At 40.1% G+C, this 24,909-nt stretch overlaps 2 protein-coding genes across 4 annotated transcripts in view; both read right to left on the bottom strand.

Annotated features, from left to right (window-relative positions):
* Window positions 1-1,026: 1,026 nt before the first annotated feature.
* On the bottom strand, window positions 1,027-15,427 carry nod1 (nucleotide-binding oligomerization domain containing 1). Of its 2 annotated transcripts, XM_033639714.2 has the most exons (12): window positions 15,257-15,427; window positions 14,223-14,413; window positions 13,873-14,047; window positions 9,458-11,267; window positions 9,258-9,341; window positions 5,925-6,008; window positions 5,149-5,232; window positions 4,677-4,760; window positions 4,500-4,583; window positions 4,328-4,411; window positions 4,126-4,209; window positions 1,027-2,661 (listed from the first exon to the last, which is right to left on the bottom strand). In XM_033639714.2, the coding sequence occupies exons 1-12, from the start codon at window positions 15,276-15,278 to the stop codon at window positions 2,589-2,591; spliced, it is 2,859 nt and encodes a 952-aa protein (XP_033495605.2). In that variant the 5' UTR covers window positions 15,279-15,427; the 3' UTR covers window positions 1,027-2,588. The 2 variants fall into 2 exon arrangements, with proteins under 2 accessions (XP_033495605.2, XP_033495606.2); XM_033639715.2 differs by lacking the exons at window positions 14,223-14,413; window positions 15,257-15,427 and having other exon boundaries at window positions 9,458-11,263; window positions 13,873-14,011.
* A 2,439-nt stretch (window positions 15,428-17,866) lies between these two features.
* The window catches only part of enpp2 (ectonucleotide pyrophosphatase/phosphodiesterase 2), a 42,055-nt gene continuing 35,012 nt past the window's right edge, over window positions 17,867-24,909 (bottom strand). Inside the window, exons 19-25 of one of the 2 annotated variants that reach the window (XM_033639960.2) lie at window positions 23,166-23,301; window positions 22,750-22,889; window positions 22,082-22,217; window positions 20,772-20,849; window positions 20,417-20,549; window positions 19,852-20,005; window positions 17,867-19,352 (exon numbers count right to left, since the gene is read on the bottom strand). In XM_033639960.2, coding sequence (XP_033495851.2) covers window positions 19,182-19,352; window positions 19,852-20,005; window positions 20,417-20,549; window positions 20,772-20,849; window positions 22,082-22,217; window positions 22,750-22,889; window positions 23,166-23,301 — 948 coding nt within the window. In that variant the 3' untranslated portion in view covers window positions 17,867-19,181. The remainder of the gene's footprint in view (window positions 19,353-19,851; window positions 20,006-20,416; window positions 20,550-20,771; window positions 20,850-22,081; window positions 22,218-22,749; window positions 22,890-23,165; window positions 23,302-24,909) is intronic. The other variant, XM_033639962.2, reaches the window with a different exon arrangement.

Here is a 24,909-nt window from a genome sequence, read left to right as displayed (position 1 = left end):
CCACTACCATCTGCAGCATTTTTTCTCAATACTGGACCAATTTCAAAAACTGTTTTTCGCATTAGTCAGATACAAAAACATGGTTAAATAGGGTCCAGGTTGAAAAATACTCACCTCATCCTTTAAATTATACCTTAAACAGAAAGGTAGGATTTTAGAAAAGCTTAAATTTGGTGGTGCAAGAACATTTTGGAAGGTTATTCCTCATCCACTTACTTGATGTCTCTTGAGCGTCCTCAGTGGATGGACTCAACCAAATCCATGACAAATGAGCAACTCAGCCCACAGAGGAAGCTTCATTAACAGCAAGTAAGAACACCTTGTGGTTTTTTTTGTCTTTGATAGGAGAGCATTTTTCTAATCAGTTTGTAGGGGTAGAAGAAAGGGTTATTTCAACTAAAAGATACACATTGGTTTAACACTATTATCCCATCCATACAGAGCCAGTCACAGTATATTGTTCTTGCACCTGTCACATTCTTCTGTTATACACTATGTTGACAAAAACATTTTATTTTGCAACCACCACACCCACCACATCCGGCTGGGCTTTCCTCTATTTGCACATGCAGTGGGAAACCCCCTGTATACAGTTATTTGCATTTGAGCCGCAGCACAGTGATTTCAAAGAAACACAGTGATGTATTGGCTCAGGTTTGGGAGCGACTAACAGAGTGTTTCGTCTTTGAATTGTACTTGGAGTACGTGAGGCACTGAGGATGCAGTCTGAAGATAAGCCTTATATTCAATTCAATTTCAATTCAATTTTATTTATAAAGCCCAATATCACAAATCACAATTTGCCTCACAGGGCTTTACAGCATACGACATCCCTCTGTCCTTAAGACCCTCACAGCGGATAAGGAAAAACTCCCCCAAAAAAACCCCTTTAACGGGGAAAAAAAACGGTAGAAACCTCAGCTATATGAGCTCCTTTAGGATCAATCTACCTAATGTAATGTAACAGAGACAGTTTGCTGTTTAATATGTCACCGACAAAGACAGGAAATCACAACAAACATAAAACATGTTAAAATATTTATTTTCTGCAAAACTACCTACAAAAAGCTATTAAGAGTGGATCATTTGGATACCAACCATTCTCTTGTATTTATTGCATTTTTGCCATTTTATTTTTGGGCCATCTAGTAAACCTAAAAGTGTCCTATTTTACCTATTTTTCTCTAAATTCAAATCCATCATACACACAGCTTAGTCAAAGTTCAGTGAAGTTCTAATCACACATAGAGCTCTCTCTCTCTCTGCTTGTGTGAGTGTGCTCATGCCACTGCTCCCTGTTCATACACAACTGACATATATGTATGTGGAAAAGTAACCAACAGATGCATATTCTATAATTTATTGGAATCAGATCCTTTACATGTGTGTTTTCTTGCCAGATTCACTCTCAGCTCGTGGAAAAAAACAGACAGCTGAAACTGTTGCTGCGGATCACTAGCAGGCACTTTTAGTGTGAACAGCCCAACTGGTCACATGGGCACGTAAAGGAAGTGACAAGCGCTCTATGTACCCCTTAAACAGTGGATGATGATTAGTGGTCCTGTGTGAGAGGAAGGGTAGGTGTGGATGACATTAACCAGGAAGGAGTTGCCTTATATATTGTACTGAAGCAGAATAACAGGCCTGTTTTTTTGGTTTTTTTTACATCAGACGTTTTGAAATATAGCAGAGATAGTGCAGGTGTAATTTGAATCCTGAATACTGGCTGCCTTCCATTTAGGTGTGTGGATGTTTCAGGGTGTTGCTACAGTTCATACTGGCAAACTGTCATACATTAGATTACTGGAACGGAGCCATATTTCATTTTATAAGTTCCACCTGCGCTGTTCCTGTACAACGAGTTCAAATGTCAGCTGTGACATAGATCCATAGAGGCAAACACGTCAGAGAGAATTAAGAAAGCAACGAAAGGGAAATCATCTTTACTGAGCTTAGCTCTATGTCCTGTCATCCATCACCAGAGGCCATCAGCCTTTTCACCACCAGCACTGTCCATCAGGAGTTATTCATACACTGATGTCACTCAATAAAATACATTCTTTTCTGGATCCAGTTGCCACAAAGTATCAAACAAACAGTAAACATCATTTACACTGAAGTACACCTCAATACATTCCATCAGCGACGTGTGAAACAATAAAGTTATTGTTCGTATGTATACAAATCAAAATATACGCCATATGTTTCTACAAAGGTTCATGAAGAAGGAAGTCCTTGGTTTGTTTCCCTCTTCATCATCAGTGCTTCCACTTCCTTTTTTCCGTAACAGTCGTCATGTCAGATATTTGGTCAAAATTACAGCAAAACATCCCCAACATGAAAAAGTTTTCTCAGCGCAAAAATGGTTTCATCAACAATGAATGATATGATGAATATACAGTATCTAACATCAGACTTTGTGCCCACAGCCACACAGTTACACTCAGCTGAAATCATACATACTCAATCATACTGTACCAAATCAGTTTGCTAACACTCTGCATTCATACAGTGAACACATACTACAGTACACGTTTTCTGCCATGCCGACATTACTCAGTGCATGCACGTCTCACGTGAGTGCCCAGTCAGTGGAACCGCAGCCTTTTCTCTTCCACAAACTGATTCTCTTCCTCCTCAGAGAGCTGGTTTCCTTTCACGCTGCAGAAACACAATCAGACACCATCAGACATTCATTCAAGTTCAAAACACAGTCATGCGCCAAAGGGAATACCCATGGAAATGGCTCTGATGCTGTGAAGGGTTTGTCACCCTGATTACCTCTACAGCTACAGTGAGTAACTAATGTCTGATTAAAAAACACAGTAAAATGTAGGACACATGCTTCCCAATGCAACACCATAACTGAATTAAATATAAGTAGCCTATTTATGTTTATATTTATGTTCAGCAACTCCAAACCTAATTGTCCTTAAGGACACATTCACTTGAATTCAGGTTTTTCCATAGACTGGTTGGAATAAAAAAAGCAAACAGTTGCTTATTTCCACATCCAGCAGTTACAGAGCAACAAGGATATTCATGTGGAGTGGTCCCTGCATCCACCTGATGAATGTGAGGCCAATATTCACTCTCTTTTAGCTCTGTTTTTGGTCTCTACAAACTCCTGTGAAAAATCTCTTTTTAGTTGCTAAATGCTCAACCATGTTAACAAGCTGGTCACCAACTGTGTCTGCCAGCTTTATGCAGCTGACCAGGTAGTGCACAGTGACTAATTACAGATGTTTTGTTGCTGCCATGTGGAGCTAAAGACAACACTACAAGCTGTGAGTGAATCAGAACACTGAAGTTAAGGCAGAGATAAACTATGAGCTGAAACTCACTGCATCATCACTACAAGCAACTTTTCATAATGCTTCCACATTGTCATTATGTACAACTAATAACATTGATTATAGCCACTCAATAAATCCTACCAGCTATTCTACCTTAAATAATAATATCCCGTTTGTTCCAAAAGGAAACACTACAGAGCCCCTAAAGTCTTAAAAGGGGATGGGTTTTTTGTGTGTTGTTGGATGTTTTTTGTGCACACAAGTTTATAACCTTGTGGGAACAAATCATTATTTTGTGTGCACAATTTAATTATGTCATGGGAACAATCTTGTGCACATGATTTAATTATCTTGTGGGAACAATTCTTATCTTGGGTGCTCCAGTAAATATTTTTGTGGGAACAAGTTATTATCTAGTGTGCACAAGTTAGCCTATTATCTTTTGTGCACAAGGTAACAACCCATGTGAGCAAGATGATTAACTGGTTCCTACTAAGTTAAATATATGCAAGAAAATCAAAATCAAAAAGCAAAAAAATCATTTTTCAGCTTTGGTCTTAGTGTGGTGCGACCATAGCTTGTGGTGGCTAGTGTTGTGTCAGTTTACTGACTTTATGGCTCTTCTCTGCTTGTCTTGTACAATTGTTATGCTAGCTCAAAGTATTTAGTATTATCCTGTTATTGTCATATGTGGTGTGCAGCACTGTTACCACAGATGAAAGACTACAAAACAGCAACTCCTTTAAAAACAGCTGGTCCCCACTATTTGGAGGCTGTTAGAGAAAAAGAAAAGGCCTGAAAGTCACCGTGAATTATACTTGATCCTCACCATATCTCTTTGAGTGCTGTGTTGTGAGTTAGGGCCTCAGCAAGCTGTTTGATCCCACCCACAGTGAACTGGTTGCTGATTAACCTGCAGACAAATATACAAAGCAGGTGAGTTTCTAAAAATCAATGTCTGGCCAGGGTATTGAACGGGTCTCGTCCATGGTGAGATGATGTGTGTGTTCATGCACGTGTGTTTTCTTCACCAGAGGTGGAGTAGACCCGTGTTCGCTTGGATCAACTCAGCCAAGTGAGGAGCTGCGTCATCAGTCAGCTCATTCTGCACCAACCTACAACAGCACACACAGACTTCTGTTCAGAGAGTCGTTCTGTTAGAACTGTGAAAATCACTTGGCTCAAACTGAGCGAGCTGCCTACCAGAATATCCTGAGGACGCTGTTCTCTTTCAGTGCTTCTGCCAGGCACTTCCCACCTTTAGATGTGATGCCATTGGCTGAGAGACTAGAATACACAAACACAGAAATGACTCTGAATTTAATCAGCCAGTTTGAATCAGTAGGTTTTTAATCATCTTTGTAGGTAGCTCCTTCTCACCTGAGGTTGGTGAGCCGTGGATGCTGTTTCAGAGCTTCTGCAAAGGCCTCTGCTCCCTCATCGCCGATGCTGTTCCCCCACATTCTGCAAGCAAAAATCTTAAAACCGTCATCTGAGCTGCCTTACTTAAGCCAGCAGTATCCTCCTAAAGAAAATTAATTTGGCATCTTTTCAATTTCAAGAACTGTGCGACTTTTGACTTCATGCGCAAATTCTAAGAGTTTATAAAATGTGGGTTCTATTGTTGCATTTAATTCATGATTTTATTTTTCAAGATAACATGTTAAGTGTTTTGTCTCATTTGAGAGATACTGATAAAATGTTTTTTGTCACCAGTTGAAAAATTCCTCCATCAGTCCTCTCTAGGCGCCTCTCCATTGATCTAACTGCTTTCGTGAGCACAGCGAGATCAGAATATCCTGCATTAAGTGGTCTAAAACAGCAAAGATGTTTTACAGCAATGAAGTCTTACCCAACATCAAATATGGAAGTGCTCTTCTGAATGGCGCTGGCCAAATACCTCCCACCAACACTGGTGATCTTGTTTTTACCAATCCTAAAGAGAGAGAGACATTAAACTACAACATATTTAAAGGACATTTTGGTATTTTTCAACCTGGACCTTATTTTTCCATGTTTTTGTGTCTAAGTGACTGATGAGATCAACAATTTTTGAAACTGGACCAGTATTGAGAGAGAACACTGCGGCCAGCAATTAATGTTGACTGAGAGTGCTTGTTTTTGCCACTGACAGATGTTATGAGTGTCTTACAGCATTATGGAAAGGACCCATTGCGGCCTGTTTTGTTTACAGTTCTCGCTAAAGGAGAAGTCTTGTTCTGAAATCAGCCAAACATTCAGCCATGTCACATTCTTTAGATTACACCAAAATACGCTTTCTGTACTCCAAAACAACAAAATCTTCCCGACACTCCTCTCTCCAACTGTTCCACCGTTTTCTTCCAGCGACAGGTCATCTGATACTGTCTGTGGCAAAAACAGCAACTCTAAGTGGACATAAATTGACCTGCCCCAAGTGGTTACATCGTAGCCTGTTTGGCCACTGCAACGCTCTCTCTCTCTCAGTACTGGACCAATTTCAAAAATTGTTCCCACAAGTCACTTGCATATAAAAACATGGGAAAAATAGGGCCCAGGTTGGAAAAAACTAGAATTCCCCTTTAATTTTACAAATATTATAATTAATATAGTATTCTCATTTTATATCAGTGCAAGTTGGAAACATACTTGACAGTTCGCAGCTTTGGGCATTCCTCAATTATCCGAGCAACTAGTTTGGCTCCGGCATCTGTGATTTCGTTGTTGTAAAGCCTGAGAACAAAAATATAAATTATGGTTAAAGATGATGTACCTCAGGGGACCAAAATTTTTGCTTTGAACAAACTGTATTTAGAAATATAGTACAAAGTGTAAATTGATTCATTCATATAGCACTTTTCTAGCAACCACTTAAAGTGCTCCACAACACAAGTAGCATTCAAAGCAGACACTTTAACATGTAGCCTACACTGTGTTGATCCCAACAACTGCAAGGGCCTGAATGAACTTCTGACCTCCCAATTAGTAGACAATCACTCTATCTCCTGAGCCAAGGTACTCTAAACCCAGTGGTCCTTTTTTATTCCAATGTAAAATTACTAATTTCCCTGCACCACAAGTTTCTGCTGCTGCTAAAGGCTCGGGGTAAACACATCTGCAAATATTTGCTCCACTTCTCATTATCTTCCATTAAAAACCATGAACCAGGAACACAAACAAATAAATAAATTACAGGTGCATCGAGCAGCAGAGCAAGTCAAAACATGTTTGGAATCCTCAGCAGAATGCCATCATTAGCATACTAGGTCACAATCTCCACACCTAACAGCAATTGAGTCACCTACACTGAGTGTGTATTAGCAATCAGAGCCAAAGTGGGTCAACTATCAGTAACATTTGACAAGTGTACCATGCCCCCAAACACCAAATGATGCCGTTTGTAAAATAGCTCAATAGTTTCAGTTAGACATGGGGAGTACTGAGCCTGTGCTCGGCCAGCAAAGTCTCAAGGTGTGCTTGTTCTGTGGGCCCAGTGATGTGGGAGACCCGGGTAATTTTATGCACAGGAGGTCAAACTTTATTGGCTTTGGCAAGGCTGTGCAACTTCCACAGGAATGAACGAAGCCTCACCCCAACGCTGTATCCAGTTCTCTTTATACATCAATGGATTTACAGTCAGGTCCATAATTATTTGGACAATGATACAGTTGTCGTCATTTTGGCTCTGTACACCACCACAATGGGTTTTAAATGAAACAATGAATACCTGCTTAAAGTGCAGACTCTCAGCTTTCATTTAAGGCTTTTTTCAAAAATGTAGTATGAACCGTGTAGGAATTACAACCATTTCTTCACACAGTCCCCCAACTTTAAGGGCTCATAAGTATTTGGACAAACCAACAAAATCATCAATTAAACAGTCAGTTTTAATACTTGGTTGCAAATCCTTTACAGTCAATGACTGCCTGAAGTGTTGGACACATAGGCATCATCAGATGCTGGGTTTCTTCCCTGGTGATGCTCTGCCAGCCCTTTACTGTAACCGTCTGCACTTCCTGCTTGTGTTTTGGGTGTTTTGCCCTCAATTTTGGCTTCAGCAAGAGAAACGCATGCTCAATTGGATTCAGGTCAGATGATATGACTTGGCCATTGCAGAACATTCCACTTCTTTGCCTTAAAAATGTCTTTGGTTTCTTTTGCAGTATGCTTCAGGTCAATGTCCAACTGCACTGTGAAGCATCGTCCAATGAGTTTTGAAGCATTTGGTTGAATCTGAGCAGATAATGGTGCCCCAAACACTTCAGCTTTCATCCTGCTGCTCTTGTCAGCAGTCACATCATCAATAAATACAAGAGAACCAGTTCCACTGGCAGCCATACATGGCCATGACATAACAGTACCTCCACCATGCTTCACTGATGAGGTGGTGTGCGTTGGATCATGAGCAGTTCCTTCCCTTCTTCCTTCTCTTCTCTTCCCATCATTCTGGTAGTTGATCTTTGTTTTATCTGTCTATAGTATGCTGTTCCACAACTGTACAGGCTTTTTAGATGGTTTTTGACAAACTCTAATCTGGCCTTCCATTTTTAAGGCTAACCAATGGTTTGCATCTTGTGATAAACCCTCTGTATTTATTCTAGTGAAGTCTTGTCTTGCTTACAAGAGCAGCAGGATGAAAGCTGAAGTGTTTGGGGCACCATTATCTGCTCAGATTCAACCAAATGCTTCAAAACTCATTGGACGATGCTTCACAGTGCAGTTGGACATTGACCTGAAGCATACTGCAAAAGCAACCAAAGACATTTTTAAGGCAAAGAAGTGGAATGTTCTGCAATGGCCAAGTCATATCATCTGACCTGAATCCAACTGAGCATGCGTTTCTCTTGCTGAAGCCAAAACTGAGGGCAAAACATCCAAAACACAAGCAGGAAGTGCAGACGGCTGCAGTAAAGGGCTGGCAGAGCATCACCAGGGAAGAAACCCAGCATCTGATGATGCCTATGTGTCCAACGCTTCAGGCAGTCATTGACTGCAAAGGATTTGCAACCAAGTATTAAAACTGACTGTTTAACTGATGATTATGTTAGTTTGTCCAAATACTTATGAGCCCTTAAAGTCGGGGGACTGTGTGAAGAAATGGTTGTCATTCCTACACGGTTCATACTACATTTTTGAAAAAAGCCTTAAATGAAAGCTGAGAGTCTGCACTTTAAGCAGGTATTCATTGTTTCATTTAAAACCCATTGTGGTGGTGTACAGAGCCAAAATGACGACAACTGTATCATTGTCCAAATAATTATGGACCTGACTGTAACTAACTTCGTGCTTAAAACAGAAAAACCTGGCCTGGTAGTGACAACATGAAACAAAAGTACAAAATTCAGCTTTGTTACTACTCACAAGGTTCACAAACAAGACACTTGTCCTTTTTGCTAGACGCGTTTTCCCCAAATACACAGCATGCTAATGTTACTAGCGTAAGCCTATGACATTTTACATTGTGCTTACAAGCTGCTTACAAACTTTTCCTCAACTGTTGGAACAACACCATCATTAAACAATGGTAACGTTACAAAATTCAGCTCTACTATAACTCTTAAGGTTCACCAACAAAACAATTGTCTTTGACCACATGTTCTTCCTACAAATACAGCATGCTAATGTTACTAGCATTATTTCTCATTGCATAAATTGGCCTAGCAGCTAATGAACTTTTTCTCTCGGCTTACTCATATGAAGCCAGGATCAATCCGACACAAGACTCCAAATGCTGTTTTCTGTGGGCTTTGTATTCTGTGCAATTAATTGTTTCTTGTCCATGACATAGAAGTAAGTTGTAAGTAAGTAGAGGGGGACCTGTCCCCTATGTTGGAAATCAGTGGCCTAAACTAGCTAACAGTAAATTAATTAGAACTAGCTTCACTTGAGTTGCTAAAACAGTACATTCTGCTTATGCACTGATGCATCAGTGTTAACATTCATTGATGTCATACATAATAACATACTGACATACTTACTCACCCCAACATCTCCACAATTTTGTGCTTACACAGTTCCTCTGCAAGAACCTCGATGCTGCTGTCAGACAGGCGATTGACGCTCAATCTGAAGACAAGCAGTTTGGTTAGTGTTTGGTTACATCAGTTATAACATCAGTGTGAACATCCCTCAGTGGAGAGCAGGAGGTAGGTAAAACATATTTTTATACATTTTTTTCTTACCTCACTACTGTCATCTTAGAAAAGGAGGGCTTCAGCTGCTTCACCCCGTAGTCACTGATGTTGTTGTTGTCCATGTCAACGCCCAGGAGCTTCTGACGGTGCTGCAGTACAAAGTTCAGGGCGGTGCAGTCACCTGAGTACACGTCGCAGTAACCCAGCTTGATGAGGTTCGCTGTGATGCCTTTTGCTGTCATCTGAGCGATGTCTTTGCTCCCTGTCTCAAAAATGCACCTCAGCATCCACAAGAAGTTGGGCAAAACATGAACTTTCTTGCCATCTTCACTGTTGTAGTGGGGTAAGCCGTGGAGGTGGGACTTCACACTGGTGGACAGGTAGGATTTTAGCAGGGTCTGTTTTTTCTTTAGTACCACAGGAGATACCAGATGTTGAATCAGGCCAGTGTTAGCCTTGGACAGCAGTCCACACAGAAACAGATTAGTGAACTGAAGGTGCTCATTGGATGTGAATGGCTTCTTCTCACTGGGCTTTGAGGAGCCACGGACACAGACGTTAAACGGCAGACAGGAGACTTCTCTTTTCCTGCTGCACTCTGTGAAGAACTTGAGGATGGAGCTGGCAGCAGCCTGCTCATCCAACACTAGAGCAAATGCTGCCAGGAAAGACTGGAGGGTGATATGGAGGACTTCAAATGTAGCAGGGCTTCCATTGGCATCATACTCACTGACAGGTCTTAGAAAGCCCAGCGTCAGGTCCTCCTCCGTCAGGCCACATGCAGTGATCTCCTCTTGGGTGCAAATGAAGCTACCGCTCTCCATACCCTGAAGTGCTAGTTTGGCAAATGCTGCAAGAGGCCTGAGCCCTGCTTTGAATGTCTCAGAGGCACATCGGGTGCTTTTCTTCAGCAGAGACGGCGCAGGTGAGGCTGAGCGGGTGAGGAACACCTCCGACAGCAGCAGGAAGATGTCTGTCAGTGTGATGCACGTTTCAGGCAGATGGAAACTATCATGCATGGTGTGCAGGTGCCTAAAGCTCTTAAATACAATCCAGCAGAACAGTGGGGTGGAGCAGAGGCCACACAGGTGGGGGCTAGCATCCAGCTGAACTGAAACCAGCTCTCTGTGCTCCTGCTCCTTAAAGTGCAGATCAATGTAGGTCTTGAGATGAGCTGGGGAGAATCCCCGCAGAACCACCTTCTTTCTGATCACCCTACTCTGGATCTCAGTCCCTGTCCGGGCCGTCAGCACCTTCTGGGAGCCCTTGAGTAGCTTCCCACTGAGCAAACTGATGAGCAGCTGGAAGGGGTGTGCCTTCACATCTGGTGACACCACTTCAGGAACATTCATCAGATCATTCATCTGAAGCTCATCGTAGCCATCAAATGTAAAAAGAACCTTCTCAGGGAAGCACAGGATGTAATCAAACACCTCATTATCTGGATCAAGATCTGGGTAGCAGTTATATTTGAACAGAAGGTCTTTAAGGGAGATCTGCTCTGTTTCTTTGAGGATGCTGAACATCCTACAGCGGAACTTAAAAAAGAAGATGGCATCCGTCTGCAGCTCCTTTTTGGACCAGAGGTTCTGAAGCTTCTGCAGGAGGATTGATTTTCCCACACCGGCATCCCCCATAACATAGATGATTTCACCTTGGGGATTGAAGACTGCATGGTCTCCCAGGAGCTGGTCCAGACTCTCTAAGAAGCCCAGACTTTCATTGCAGTCATTCAACAGTTCCATCAGTGTGTCAGTGTAAAGGTCCTCTAGCCTGGTCTCCTCTCGCTGGCCGTATGACATGATGAAGCAGGTGTCCCGGCTCATCTCATGCTTCAACTTCTCACAATACCTGCTGACTTAAGCAGGGAGACAGACAGTGAATTAGTGGAACACAGAAGCTGCAAACGGTGTTATATGGTCCAGTGATCCAGTATTTTCTATTTAGGACCTGAAAATTTTATCCAATCCAAAAATGAATATGTTAGGGATTTTTGTGTTTCATCTTTATTTTTTAATCTTTGCTACAAACAAAACTTCCCTCAAGACGACAAAGTTAAAGGACAACTTCGGTATTTTTCAACCTGGGCCCTATTTCCCCATGTGTATGTGTGCGTATGATTCATAGGTACAACTCATTCTAAAATTGGTTCAGTATTGAGGGAGGCGGATGCAGCCGGCAGCCGCGAAACGAGCTCAAACGGTAACGGGGCAAATACGTCCCATATAAGTTTGCGCATTAAAAGTGACCACTGACCGGTTCAGATCACCAGTGCTATGAGTGGAGTCAGCTGTCAGTCAGTGTTGGAGCTTCTCATTTAATGTTTAAATCACGATAGGCTAAGTGTTTCACTCATAATTGTTCGTATACGTTAATGTTAACTTTCACCATGCTGTGTGACAGCTCATCAAGCTGTCCCTCGGAGTTCTCAGAAGTCACACAAGCGTTTCCAGAAAACACAACTTTCTCACCTTACCCAGTGAAACCGCCTGGGCACAAATTTGTTGTGACTCATAACTGTTCCGATTAATAGAACAACAAATAACAAAGAATTCATTTACAAGCTTTCACAGAGCTCATGTAGTACAACCCAAGTCTCATGTATCCAGTCGTATGCTCAGTACTCCCCAAACACATGCATTTTGGTGAAACCTAACCATTGAAACTGAACTGAAAGTGAAACTTATCTACAGCGTATTCTCTTCAAAGGCAGACTCCGATACTAAGGGTTTTTTGCAAAAATGCATGTGTTTGGGAAGTACTGAGCGTACGACTGGATAAGTTTTTAAACATGTTTTTTTTTATATAGTCTTTCGGTTGTTAAACGTGGTCTCCAATCAATCACTAAATCAATATGTTTGCCGTTTTCCATCGAGGCATGGGAGAAAAAGAAAGTTTTCTTCAGGAATTCAAGGTAACAATGCTAATTTATTTACAGAGTGGTTGTCTTTGGGTGAAGTATTCCTTTAAAATTCTAATTAAACATTAGTCTATCAGTAATCGTTTATGAGTCCCCCTCCACTTAAAATTTTTTTTTTTTTTTCTTCTGTTTATGTCCCCCAAAATGTCTGAACATTACTATAGTGACTTCATTTTACATTTCTAAAGGGTTCCATGTCTATGCACTCACCTGAAATCTGAGATTCAAACATATGCCAGGCAAGATAGATTAGGTATGTCATTAAAACAGAAGCCAGTCACTGTCTAATACAGGAAAAAGGTGTACAACAGATTCCTAATCTGAGTCTGGGTCTGACTAAATCTCTAATGTTTCCTCTAATGCTAACGCTAGCCATCTTGCTGCACACTGCTCTTCCACCAATCACCAGTCTAGCTTTAGTAGTGCCATGTTAGCACTGGAGAAAGGCCCTTTTTATTTATTTATTTATTTATTTATTTTATTTTATTTTTTTATGTGTTTTAAAATATGACTCATATCAGAGTATTTTAGCTGGAGGGGGACTTCACCCCGCATTCAGGTGGTGATGGAATAATTAGAAAAAAAATTGTTCCTGACTGGAAATATTCACATGAAGTTGGAACAACAGCTTGGAGCGTCAGCAAAAATGTTGGTGCACGAGTTGCCAAACTGGCGTCATAAGTGCAGAAACATGGTGGATGAAATTTAAGTGTTTGGCTGATGGTAATAAACTTCTTATTAAATCACATATTACATGTCAATTTTTTGCTCACATCATTTATATTATGGTATTAGGTTGTAACTGTAAGTTGCTGTCCATGTAGAGTGACATAGATTAGTTGTAACAGATATATTTTAGCATAAGTCAGGTATAGCAATATTTTAGTAGTTTTAGAGGATACACTGGTGCAGCAACAAGTTCAGGATAAAATCTCTTGGTAATATAAAACATCAAACTGCTATTGACATGTTTTCTAAACACTCCCTTCATTGTAGCGTCCATGTTGTTGCCACATTAGGACCTAAATGTCATGAACATGAACGACCTTCCAACTCAGAAAATGGGACTGTCTGATGAGCATGTGGGTGCAGCATTAATCTTAATATATAAAATAAACGTAGCTGCTTCTGTACTCAGTCTCCTACTTAAGCATTTTGAATGCAAGACCTCTTCTTGCAACAGTATATTTTTACTTTTCTACCCGTGTCTTCACTCATTGATCTAACTATGGACAGAATAGAAGAAACCCCTCTCTGTAAGATGCAGTACAATACCACAGCAACGCAAAAACTATGGCCTCCACAATGAAAATGATAATCTTCATAAAGGTAGGACTTATTGTAGAACCACAAACTAAGCCATGTTTTTCTCATTTGTAAACAGGTGTGATTGATTTGTGGTCGTATACAATAGTCTAACAGAGCAAAACTAAGACAGACAGATGGGCCTTTTAGTGACACAAACATCTTTATATATTATCTATGAAGCATAAAAAAGATCATGTTGGAGGCAAAGAGCAGCATTAGTTCTTATAGTACTTACTGGGATCTGTGTTAACCACTGTTATCAGCGTTACATCACTGCTTGGGTTGTAGTTTATCTCTTTCAACCATGGCTGCAGGTCTTTGTAGGCATCACATACTTTATATATGATGTAAATGAAGAATTCACAGGCCTCCTCGCCTTTGCATTGGACCAGCTCCAAGATTTTGCGCACCTAGAAAATAATGACAGGAAAGAATGTCATGTTGGTTACAACTTCACAACTGTCCTACTTTATTTGAGATTTTCAACCAGTAGATAATTTACAGAGAAATAGTATGTCCTTATAGGTATTTTCAATAGAAACAAAACAAATGGCCATTATTAACGTATATTATTGGTGTCCCTGCCTGATCCGTCTTGGTGGCAGTTCGCTGTATGATCTCAACATCCTCTTCACATATGAAGCCGCAGGCCAACAGGTTGTCCAGGATGCACTGAATGCTCCTCAGCCTCGACACCAGCAGCTCTCTGTGGTAGGTGAGAATGTTAAGACAGCACACCTTGTCTTCTTCTCTCTGACCCATATTTACTGCAGAACCTGTGTGGGATTACAGATGAGAAGGCGTGGAAACTGTGTGCTTTTTTAAGAGTCAGGACCAGCCACAATGACTCAAGACATCTGTCAACATCAAGAGTTTAGTCAAATAAAATAAAGTAGTTCACCTTCAGTCATTTTTATTGCAGCAAAATGTATCTAGTGGACTGAAAAAGCTACTGATTATGATATTCTAATAGGCTAGAAAAAGTTTAATTTGTATTTGTAATATTAATCATTTATATACCTTAAAAAAATCAATACTTAGTGTACGTGTAACGATATGATATTGCCACACAAAAATATCGCGATACTATCATTTTTTCCCCCACCCCTGGTAAATAAACAAAAAAAGGGTCTAACAAGAACTTTGTTTAATGACAACTGCCCAAAACTTGTTTATCATTTTTGACAAGTTAATTTTATAAATACTTTGAATTAATTCACTTGTAAAGTAATTATGACTAATATTTATACATAACTCTCCCTCTTTTGTGCCACAGCAGCTTCTTAAATATTTGAATGCTTCCTATTTTGTTTATCAAATGAAGAAGAACCGGTTAGTAACACTATTACACACCAACTCAAAGTGACACTCCTTCAGTCAGTCTGAGTACCTGCCAACTATCAAAGCTCATAAACAAATCTGTCTCTGTGTTGAACACTGGAGAGTTTGTGGACAGAACACCTGCGAAATATGACAGCTGAATTCACACTTACAAATATTGAAATAACCGCTGTTTGGCGACATCAGCTGTGTTTGTTTCTGTTATCTCAGATAAAAGCTAACTGTCGCCTGCTGAGCTCCAACACAAACATAATGCTACATAAACAAGTGAGTCCTACCATTGTGTTGCGTCCACACCATTACGCTGACAACACTGCACTTTAAAAACAAAGTGTTAAAAGAAGCTAACTCTTGTTAATGTCAGCAGTAGCCATTGAGTAACTGAGTGTACACCGCTGTACACACCCCAGCTACAGCAACAGTCCTCTGAAGCTTCCAGCAATATAGGAAGTGAAAGTATTCAACTCTGAACGCGTCATTCTCCACATTTCACAACCGTCGTGCCGCATTCAGGTCACCACGGAAATGTTGGCTAAAAATTGCACTAAGTGTATACAAAGATTAATAACTATTTACAGAGCCACGCGATCACTTTATTTTACCCTCAATTCAAGGGTTGCAGATTTTGGAGTCTTTTTTGTCCTCTATGCCTAGAGCCACTGCAGTGTCATTTTATTCTTGTTTAGGGACTGTTCGATATGCAAAAGAGGGGAGAGGGTGGAGGCGTTTAAATACTTTATTAAGCACTGTGGAGAGACTTTGGGGTTTTTTGCCAACTTTAAATGGTTGCATTTTTTATTTATTTTACATAAAATCTCAACCCCAAATCAACCGCTGGGTTTGCTCGCCAGAATTTCCAAAATTACACCACTTCTCATACGCTCTGAAAACAGAAATTATTGTCAGATTTTCACATTTCTGTGAACAGAAACATAACCACATCTGAGCTTATAATAGTGATATTTCATCTAAATCACTTTATTCTACATGTCCCATTTAAACATTTGCCAAAAATAAATTGTTTGCACTTAACAGATCCTGTAAAACACATTAAATTCTGCATCCCTCATGCCTGACAATAGTAGACCTTTTTACAGATCCAGGGTTTCATTTTCAGCTTTTAACTTCTAACTTATGATCATCAAAGGGTATATTATTTAAAGCTAATAAAAGCCAATGTGCCAAGTTTATCTCACTCTCTTTGTATTGTTTGCTTGTTGCATTGTGAATATTAAAAAATATTAGGGATAGACCGATATGGATTTTTTAGGGCCGATGCCGATACCAATTTTTTTCCATCATCCTTAGCCGATGACCGATTATGAACTGCCGATTTTCTTGAGTCGATATTTGGGGCCGATACTGCTTTTGCTCCCTCAATTTACATAAAAAAAATGACACAATGATAACAAATATTACAGGTCTCAAGTTTAAAATAAGAAACATTTATTGAACAGTAAAAAATACTAAAACAAGATGGAAAGTTGAGGTAGAACAGGTAGAATATTATTATTATTATTATTATTATTATTATTGTACATTCAAATAAAAAAAAGAGTTCAGTGCTCTTAAATCTTCCAGTAATGTCTTTATAAAATAAACAAATATTTACGCTGAAGCATAAATAAAACAACAACTACTGTACACAGTAGGATTCGCTGCATGTGCGCTGCAGGGTCTTCCAGCAACACAGAGCTGCCCGTGGATACCTGTCTGTAAATCATGCCAGGGAAAAATAAATCTGCAAACCCACGCGCGTATCGGCCAATGCTGATACAAGTAAAAAACTCAAATATCGGCCCGATATATCGGTCTATCCTTAAAAAATATGGTTATAATGGTGGAGGGAGAGTCATGTATTTTCCCCCAGTCACTCAGGGAGGCTCAAGGAAACATATTTGTAGCTCCGGGGAGGGTCAATATACATTTTTTTAATGACGTTACACCACAGCTACCACCATCTCCTCTGATTAATATAAGATGCTGACCTGAAATGTCTCCAGTTTGAGTCTGATCAGGGATCTTTGCTAGATCTTTCTATCTCTCTCCTCCTACTCATCTGTTTCTATCTGTCTGTGATGAAGACAAAAAATGCCCCCCAAAATATTTGCTAACACTGCTAACTGAGGTCTCCATGCATAAAAAAGCTTGTGGCCCCCTGCAACTCCTTAAATGAATGTGTGAATGAATGAACTCTCCACATACACTCCACTTCACCGTTTCTCTTTTTTCAAATGTAAAAAAAAAAACAAAAACAAATAAAGGTGGGGTACTGTTGGCCATGTAGGCTATAGAAAGATCCACCACTGGCAGAGAGAGACGTGTGCTAAGTAAAGGAAAACAGGAGGAATAGTATTATTTTAATCCTCCTAACCTTCCTGTCTCTATGATTTACCCCAACTCTTGTTTTCTAACTTGATCTCACCTAATGTTAACTTTCACCATGCTGTGTGACAGCTCATCAAGCTGTCCCTCAGAGTTCTCAGAAGTCACACAAGCGTTTCCAGAAAACACAACTTTCTCACCTTACCCAGTGAAACCGTCTGGGCACAAATTTTCCTCTCTAATGTGAGTTTAGGGGGTTTTACTCTGGCCACATGTTCTACCACCAGTCTCCACATGGTGGCAGTACTGAACAGAGGGATAGATCTTTTATATGTGCTACTGTTGGCAGGCTCCTGTGGCTTTTGAGGCTGCTGCGTATTGTAACGTCAGTGTATTTCATGTTACATTCATCATACAACCACGCAGACGGACTGATTGTGTTCACTTTGCTCTACTACTGCTGAATACCCACACTGTATCTTCTAAGGCTCTGCTGTGTGCAGCCCACAGCTGGAGGGCTGACTGAGAAGCAGCCAGACTCACTTCATACACACCACACTGGATTTAGCAAAAACATTTGTTTATTGTGGTGACATTTTCATAAAGCATAAATAGGTCTCACAGGTGGTAACTGTTTTAGGAAACATTTATAAATCATCAGCATTGACATTATTGTTTTTGTGCACAGAACAAAAAGTCAACAACACACATGCACACACAATCAACAGGCAAACACAAACAGAAAATATCTCGAGTTCAACATATACACACTGTACACACACACACACACACACACACACACACACACACACATACACGACATTGCATTATCATTTCATTAAAAAATAAAGGCAATTTCTTCTTAATCACTGAACATCATGAGAAACGGTTCAATAGAGACATAGTATGAGTCAACTTCACATCAAACAGAGTGGATCACTGTCTAAAGAAAACTGAAAATGTGCACGAGTTTATAAATCCTGCCGTTCTACTGAGGTGATGGTTTGTTCTAAGACTGATTCTGTTGCTGGCTTTGTAGTGCAATTGAATATTTTTACCACTTTAAAATGTAACATTATTTATACATATGGAATATCGTTTGCAAGAAAATAATTTGAATGTTTATATACTGTACAAAAACCCCTCAAAAACTGCTCCTGGATATTTATCAGGGAATCATCTGCAGCATGTGTTAATGACTTTTTGAAAGGCCCATGAGTAACATAGCTAAAACATAGAGTATTTGTGAATGTGACAGATGTGGCATACCTCCAGTTCACTGCATCTCATAGACGGCTACTGTCTACTGTACTGCAGTTATTATCTGATCATGTGGCCCTGTCTTGTACTGAGGCCCTACAAATCTAATTTTAAGACCTAATAGTTTATATTTTGCTACCATGCTGCATTTTTATAAATAAAGCTGTGATCAATCACAAATTTTTTTAAAAACATGGCGGTGTCACATAATATTCCACATCTCTGATATTTACACATCATGACAAAAAATTACTGGTATAGATTTAATAATGAAAACTGCATAGTTAAGTGTTTTAAAATTCCAGAATTACACTGCATGTAGGTCATGTTTGCAATGTGGAGGTTTTTTTTGTGTAACAGAATTAAGTGGACAGTACCACAGCTAATAGCTCAGTGGTGTTAAAGCTATATTATGACAGACTGATAAAATGAGATGAAACCATATACTCGGTGAAAGGGCCACAACATGGATGCTGCAGAGCAGCTGCAGCCATAGCACCCAGCGACAGCTAAAGCTGGTGTAGCTCAGTGTGACAGAGATGGTCGCATCTCTTCCTTGTACCACATACATCCACCACGGTTGGAAAAGGTCATTAACATTAACAGAGCCGGCAGGTGTCAGATCTCGCTCTCGTAGGTGTGCATGTAGGTCTTGAGCGAGAGGATTTCAGGGTAGCTCCGGGTCGTTCTGCGGTACAGGTCCAAGCCCGTCAGGATCTCCACATCTCGGACTCGAGCTGTGTGCATCTTCATCAGGTCCTCCACCCAGCGGGACTCCTCCTCTGAGCTCTGCAGGGAGGCAGTAAGAAGCACACACACATTAGAAACAAATAAAACTAATATGTTTTAAGTGGATGATATGAGTCATCGCATGTCTGGATTTTAAGTTATCAGAGAAACAAGCTGAACAAACATTAGTGGTAAGTCAGTTCCAGTCTCTGCCGTACCAAACAGTGTCACAGAAACACTGATTTTTAATGTAAAACAGCTTTATTCAGTGTCTGTACCAGTTTTAATCACTGTGTGTGCTTATTTTGGAAAGGAAGAGACCTCTGGTAAAAACTTGAACAGTGAACACTGAGGGAATTCTAACATACGTATATACATATGTACATACACTTGGGTTGTGCTACACAAACTGTTTAGGGGCAATGCTCTGTTCAGGGTGACTAGTTGATGCAGAGTAAAGTATCCAAGAGGTCATACACTGTGTGCAGTCTCTTTTCTGTGTGTATATGAGTGTCATTAAATATGATGCATGTGCATTAAAAGGTGTGATGTTCCTTACATTACAGGTCTCGTCATTGCTGGATCTGTGTGGCAGGATGAAGGCAGCACTGCTGAGTGGGCCGCTACACGAGTCTGCAGCCTGTGTGAAGTCTAAGCAGCTGGTCAGGACCACAAAGTAGTGTGTGGGGACTGGTATCGTTCCACTTACATACCTGCAGTAAGGGGCAAACAAAACACTTGAGCACAACTTGTTGCATTTGAATAAACTTCTCCCCGCTAGCCAGATTTATTCTATAAAGCATTCTTTATAAACAGTGCTGAATATCTGATTTTTTTTTCCAAGAAAGAAATGGCATGAATCACATAATAATGACATTGTATGGCTGAGTTATTTAGGACTGATCATTATGGTAATATTAACACATACAGCATGTGGCACTGTCAGTTTTAAATGATTTAAGCCCATTAGATGGAAAATATATTCTTTGTTTTTCCATTATTTCTTTAGATCACAGTGAAGCCTTCACTACTACTGAATAATTTCAACAACTGAAACATTAAGAAATAACTTTCTGTTGCTGTTTGAAGCTGAATCAGAAGTGAAACAAAATGAATGTTCTCACTCTCTTATCTTCTCAGCTGAGTCTCTGACACCATCATAGTCGTAGTCAAATATGGGTCCAATGAGCACATTGACTCCGTTTCTCTCAGTGGCATATTTCTTCACCAGTGCTCTCTGGAAGTAACCCCATATTCCTGAGACAGGCAGGTGGATAAGAGAGGGAAGAAAGAGACGAACAGAGGGATGAGAGAAGGAAATATGGAAGACAGGATGACAGGTGATGGACGATACAGAGGAGCAGTGAATATATCAGTGTCATATCGGTACTGATGAGGCTTCATTTTTATGCAGGAAAGCATGTCAAAATCACAACATACAAGGTTTCAGCAGGACTCCAGACATCCTGACTGACTTACTCTTGAATGCAGGATACATGGGGACGGTGTTGGTGATGAGGACAGCATCATATTTTTTGTCTATGGTTGAGGACAATTCTGTCAATAAAGAAAAATGAAATGCGATTAAAATGATTTCACCTGCAGTGATGGTGTTAGATCTCAGTTTAATATTACAACAGATTTTAACAGTAAGGGAAATATGAGAATGAGAACCGAACTGTAAAAATCATGAGACACAGAGCATGCAGCCAACCAGTTGTTTTACATGTGGACTGTAGGTCAGAATAGCCAGAAAATCATGCTGGCTTGCATACTGCAAAATCAGACCGGATGTAGTAGAACATCCTGGTATTTTTGGCATACTACATTTGACATACTATGTACTGGGACATACTAAATCTTCTTCTGCCATACTATAGTATGGTATTATGGGGATTGGAACGCACAGATGATCTTGCTGAGCTACCTGCCAAGTGAGAAACCATTGATTGGTTTCACACTATGACTTTAACAGTCACCAGGGTTGCACATAAAAGGCAGATTTCAATCTAGTGTCAGAATTCAGTTAACAAGACAAGATTCTGAGAATTTTGAGATGTTTTATCATTGACTGCTATAGTTTACATGAGGATGTAATTTAATTACATAATATAATAATAATTTTGTCAATAATTCAGCTTTTGACAAAAAATTCTGAAATTTACCACACTACTTCTACTTTGTCCTTTTTTAATGAACATAGGAGATTTATTTTACAAATATCTGCAGTAGCTGTCTTACAGTGTGGTTTGCATTTTGATACATTGAGGGCAGTCAAAAGATGTGGTGTAGCAAATTTGGTGTCACTCAAGCAAAAAAAAATAAAGATGTGGGAGGAGATAGAATTGACAAACTTAACAGTTTTTGAGATAAACAGGGTTATTGTGATTGAGCAGGGAGGAGGAGGGCTGTTTGAGGAAGAGAAGGAAGGAGGATTGAGTCTAGTTGTAAGCCCTTTCCTACGACCTCCACAGCAGAACCCTGGGCTCCCTGATATTAATTGTTTGACTGATGGAAATATGAAAATCAGCAGCAACAGCACTGATTGATGTCTCTTTCCTCATATGCAACACAACAAGTCATCATTGCAGTGGATCCCTCCTAGGTGTCTCATTGTGCCTGACCACACAGCGTTAGTGTTCATCTTAGCTCCTGCTAACTCAAAAATCCTTACAGTAACAGAAAACCTTATATAGTCCTGAGAATATTCCACACTGATGGATTTCATAATTCCTACAGTGTTACTGTAATTCAGTGTTTCAGGGTTGAGGCCACAGTGGTAAACTCACGTGGTGGGTACAGGAAGGCGTAGGTGATCTGTTTGTCTGCTCTGTAGTTGGTACAAGACTGACTGTAGGCTGGAGGGACTCTGCTATCAGGTCTCACACAGTTGGAGAGAGCTTCAGGCAGAGGGAGCACTTCTACCTGAAGGACCACACACATGCACAAAGAGGACATAGGTCAACTAACATTAAAACTTGAGACCACTTGGCTAAAAGCTGTTAGCAGGTCACCAACGTTATCAGATGGTGATATCTGGTTGAAATCAGGTTGTGAAGTCGGGTGACCAGAATTCAATGTCAAGACAAAGTCTAATGCCAACGTCAATTTGACTTAGAATACCGACGACAGATAACCCTGATATTTTGTTGGTTTTAAGTTGTGTTGTTAAGTAACCAAAACTCAGCATCAACTTAATATCTCATGCCAACATCACACTGACATAGAATAACATTATTTAGTTGTAAGGTATGTTTAACAAAAGCCAACGTCTGCAAAACATCAAAATGTCAATGTCCACACAACCTGAAATTCTAATGTTGTTAGACATCCTCAACCTGAGGAGAGTCATGAACAACGTTTAAAAGGTAAAAGAGACTGAAACTTTACTACACCATCCAACAGTAAATATTTACAATAATATCCACCAAGACAAAGAGCAAAGGATGAAGAGTACCTGTCTGCTGACTGTGTATGAGGTCCACAGAGGCATAGAGAGAGCCTCACTGTAGCCGCTGATGTAGTCACTGTGGTGGAGGATGAAGTATTTGGTACGGAAGAGTACAGCAGGTCGACCATGCGGCAAGTTCCTGCTGTCTGAGAGAGGGAGAGCACAGAGGGGACACAGCAGAGGAGACACAGGTCTGTAACACTGCAATCTACAGTGAAGTGACCAAACAGCAACATGTGAAAACTAAAAACTTTGGCATGCCACATCACTGTATGCATAGGATCATGATGCAGGTGTACTTGATAACTTATTTATTTCACAGAGTATTTAACTTTGAGTGAGTTTCTTCATCCTCAGAGGCTGATAAACTGCATTAAAGACAGCTCATTTATCTATTTTCAGCAGCATCATAAAAGACTGACCATCCATAGCTTGCCTCAGTCGCTGGTTTAGCTCCTCCACTTTGTTCTGTAAGAGACAGAGCCAGAGTGACTCCAGGTTATAGCCTCGTACAAGGGTCACTTTCAAACCTCTCTGGCCCCTACTTTTTACACGCAACTGCAAAAAGATCGGAGATTGAAACAATCTCTTGCCAGAGATCTACATGGGAATCACAAACACAGCATACATAAAGTGAAACACTGCAGAGGAGGGCTGGGTCCAACTCACTTCCAATACAAGCCAATCAGGAAGTAGATCTCAGAATTACACTGACAATGTCTAGATCGAGATAGTTGTCAAATGTGAACAATAAAGCTTAGGGAAAAGAGAGATGGAATTTTTGTGAATAAATTCACTACACATTTTTGTTGAACTGACTTGACTTGAAGGTGAACTGACTCCAGCTCTGCAGCAGTAAGCAAAGATGCAACAAGGCAATCAGGTACTTAGATACAAATTTTACATGTCAAACAGGCTCATTCACACACACACTCACAGAAACACACAAATAACAAATGAACCATGGGTGATAGGCCCATGCAGATGATTCTTTTTACAGGTTTGCTGTGTAAAAAGACAACTTCAACTGTACTTAAAAAACAAAACAGAAAAGTAAAAAAAAAAAAAGAAAACCTCAAAAAGAGCAGGTTGTTCTCACAGGCACCAGAATTCATGTATAAACAACGAAATCATGAGCCAGTAATTTGTATATATCATAATCAGGAAGGCTGTAATCACATGGCCAATGTGCTGACAGGAGTAAAGAGGGAGGGAGTATAAAGTGCAAAAGTTCACGTGTGGAGGCAAATTACGGTGGTGGATGGTCAAACAAACACAGGACTTTCCCCTGTTTGTGCCCTCCGTGACCTTTGAGCTATTTTAAGGTACGTTGTTACCATGTTTCTTTTCCTAAACCTAACCTACGTAAGTCCAGTTTGGTCAATAGCATGATGATGCACAACCATGTTTCTTTTCTTAAACTTAACCTTCATAACTTTACTGGCCTAGTTAAAGGGGAACTAGATGTTTTTCAAAATTCATAGGTTATTCCTATGTTCCAAGACAGCCCAAAAATACTGGTAAACATGATCAACTCTCTCCCAAATCAAAATCTAGCTCATGTTCACAAATGTTGATTGAACCTTCCTAGGCCATGGAAATAAAATATTGGAGTTCCTTAATTTAGGTGATGCTCCCCTTTAAGTATTAGCTTTATGTTACATACATTAGAGATCCAGTCATGACAACGTCACCTTCAAATGGAAATAAGAGCTTGTACCCAAGTACAACAGACACATTCTCAGAAAACTTTTGAATACACGAGGAACCTCTGAATTACTTTAAATTCCCATTTGACCTGAAGATTTTCTTTTTTTTAGTGTACATGTCAGAGGATGGATCAATTGTTATCTCTGGGGTTTGCTTCGGAATACCAGATTTGTACACAATTGCAAGTTCTTAGACATATTCAAAAAAACGACAACATAATAATTAAAAAAAAAAAAGCAGAATTTTGAATGAATTAGCAGCCAAAAAAGTCAGCAGATCACATGAGCGATAAAATAAACCAACTGGTCCTCATGTTTCATCTTTCTCATCTCATCTCAGTCCAAAGATTGACTCCACTCGGAGTCAATCTTTGGACTGATTGGAGGGACACTGGATAGTTCCTTATAGCTCCCTCATATCTGTTAAATCAAAGCATTACAAAATACCAGTTTTGTA

The sequence above is a fragment of the Epinephelus lanceolatus genome, chromosome 10 (genome assembly GCF_041903045.1).
Source record: "Epinephelus lanceolatus isolate andai-2023 chromosome 10, ASM4190304v1, whole genome shotgun sequence".
In the NCBI taxonomy this organism is placed as follows: Eukaryota; Metazoa; Chordata; class Actinopteri; order Perciformes; family Serranidae; genus Epinephelus; species Epinephelus lanceolatus.
The sequence above is the reverse complement of the archived record's forward strand: the minus strand, read 5'-3'. Positions and strand labels throughout refer to the sequence as shown.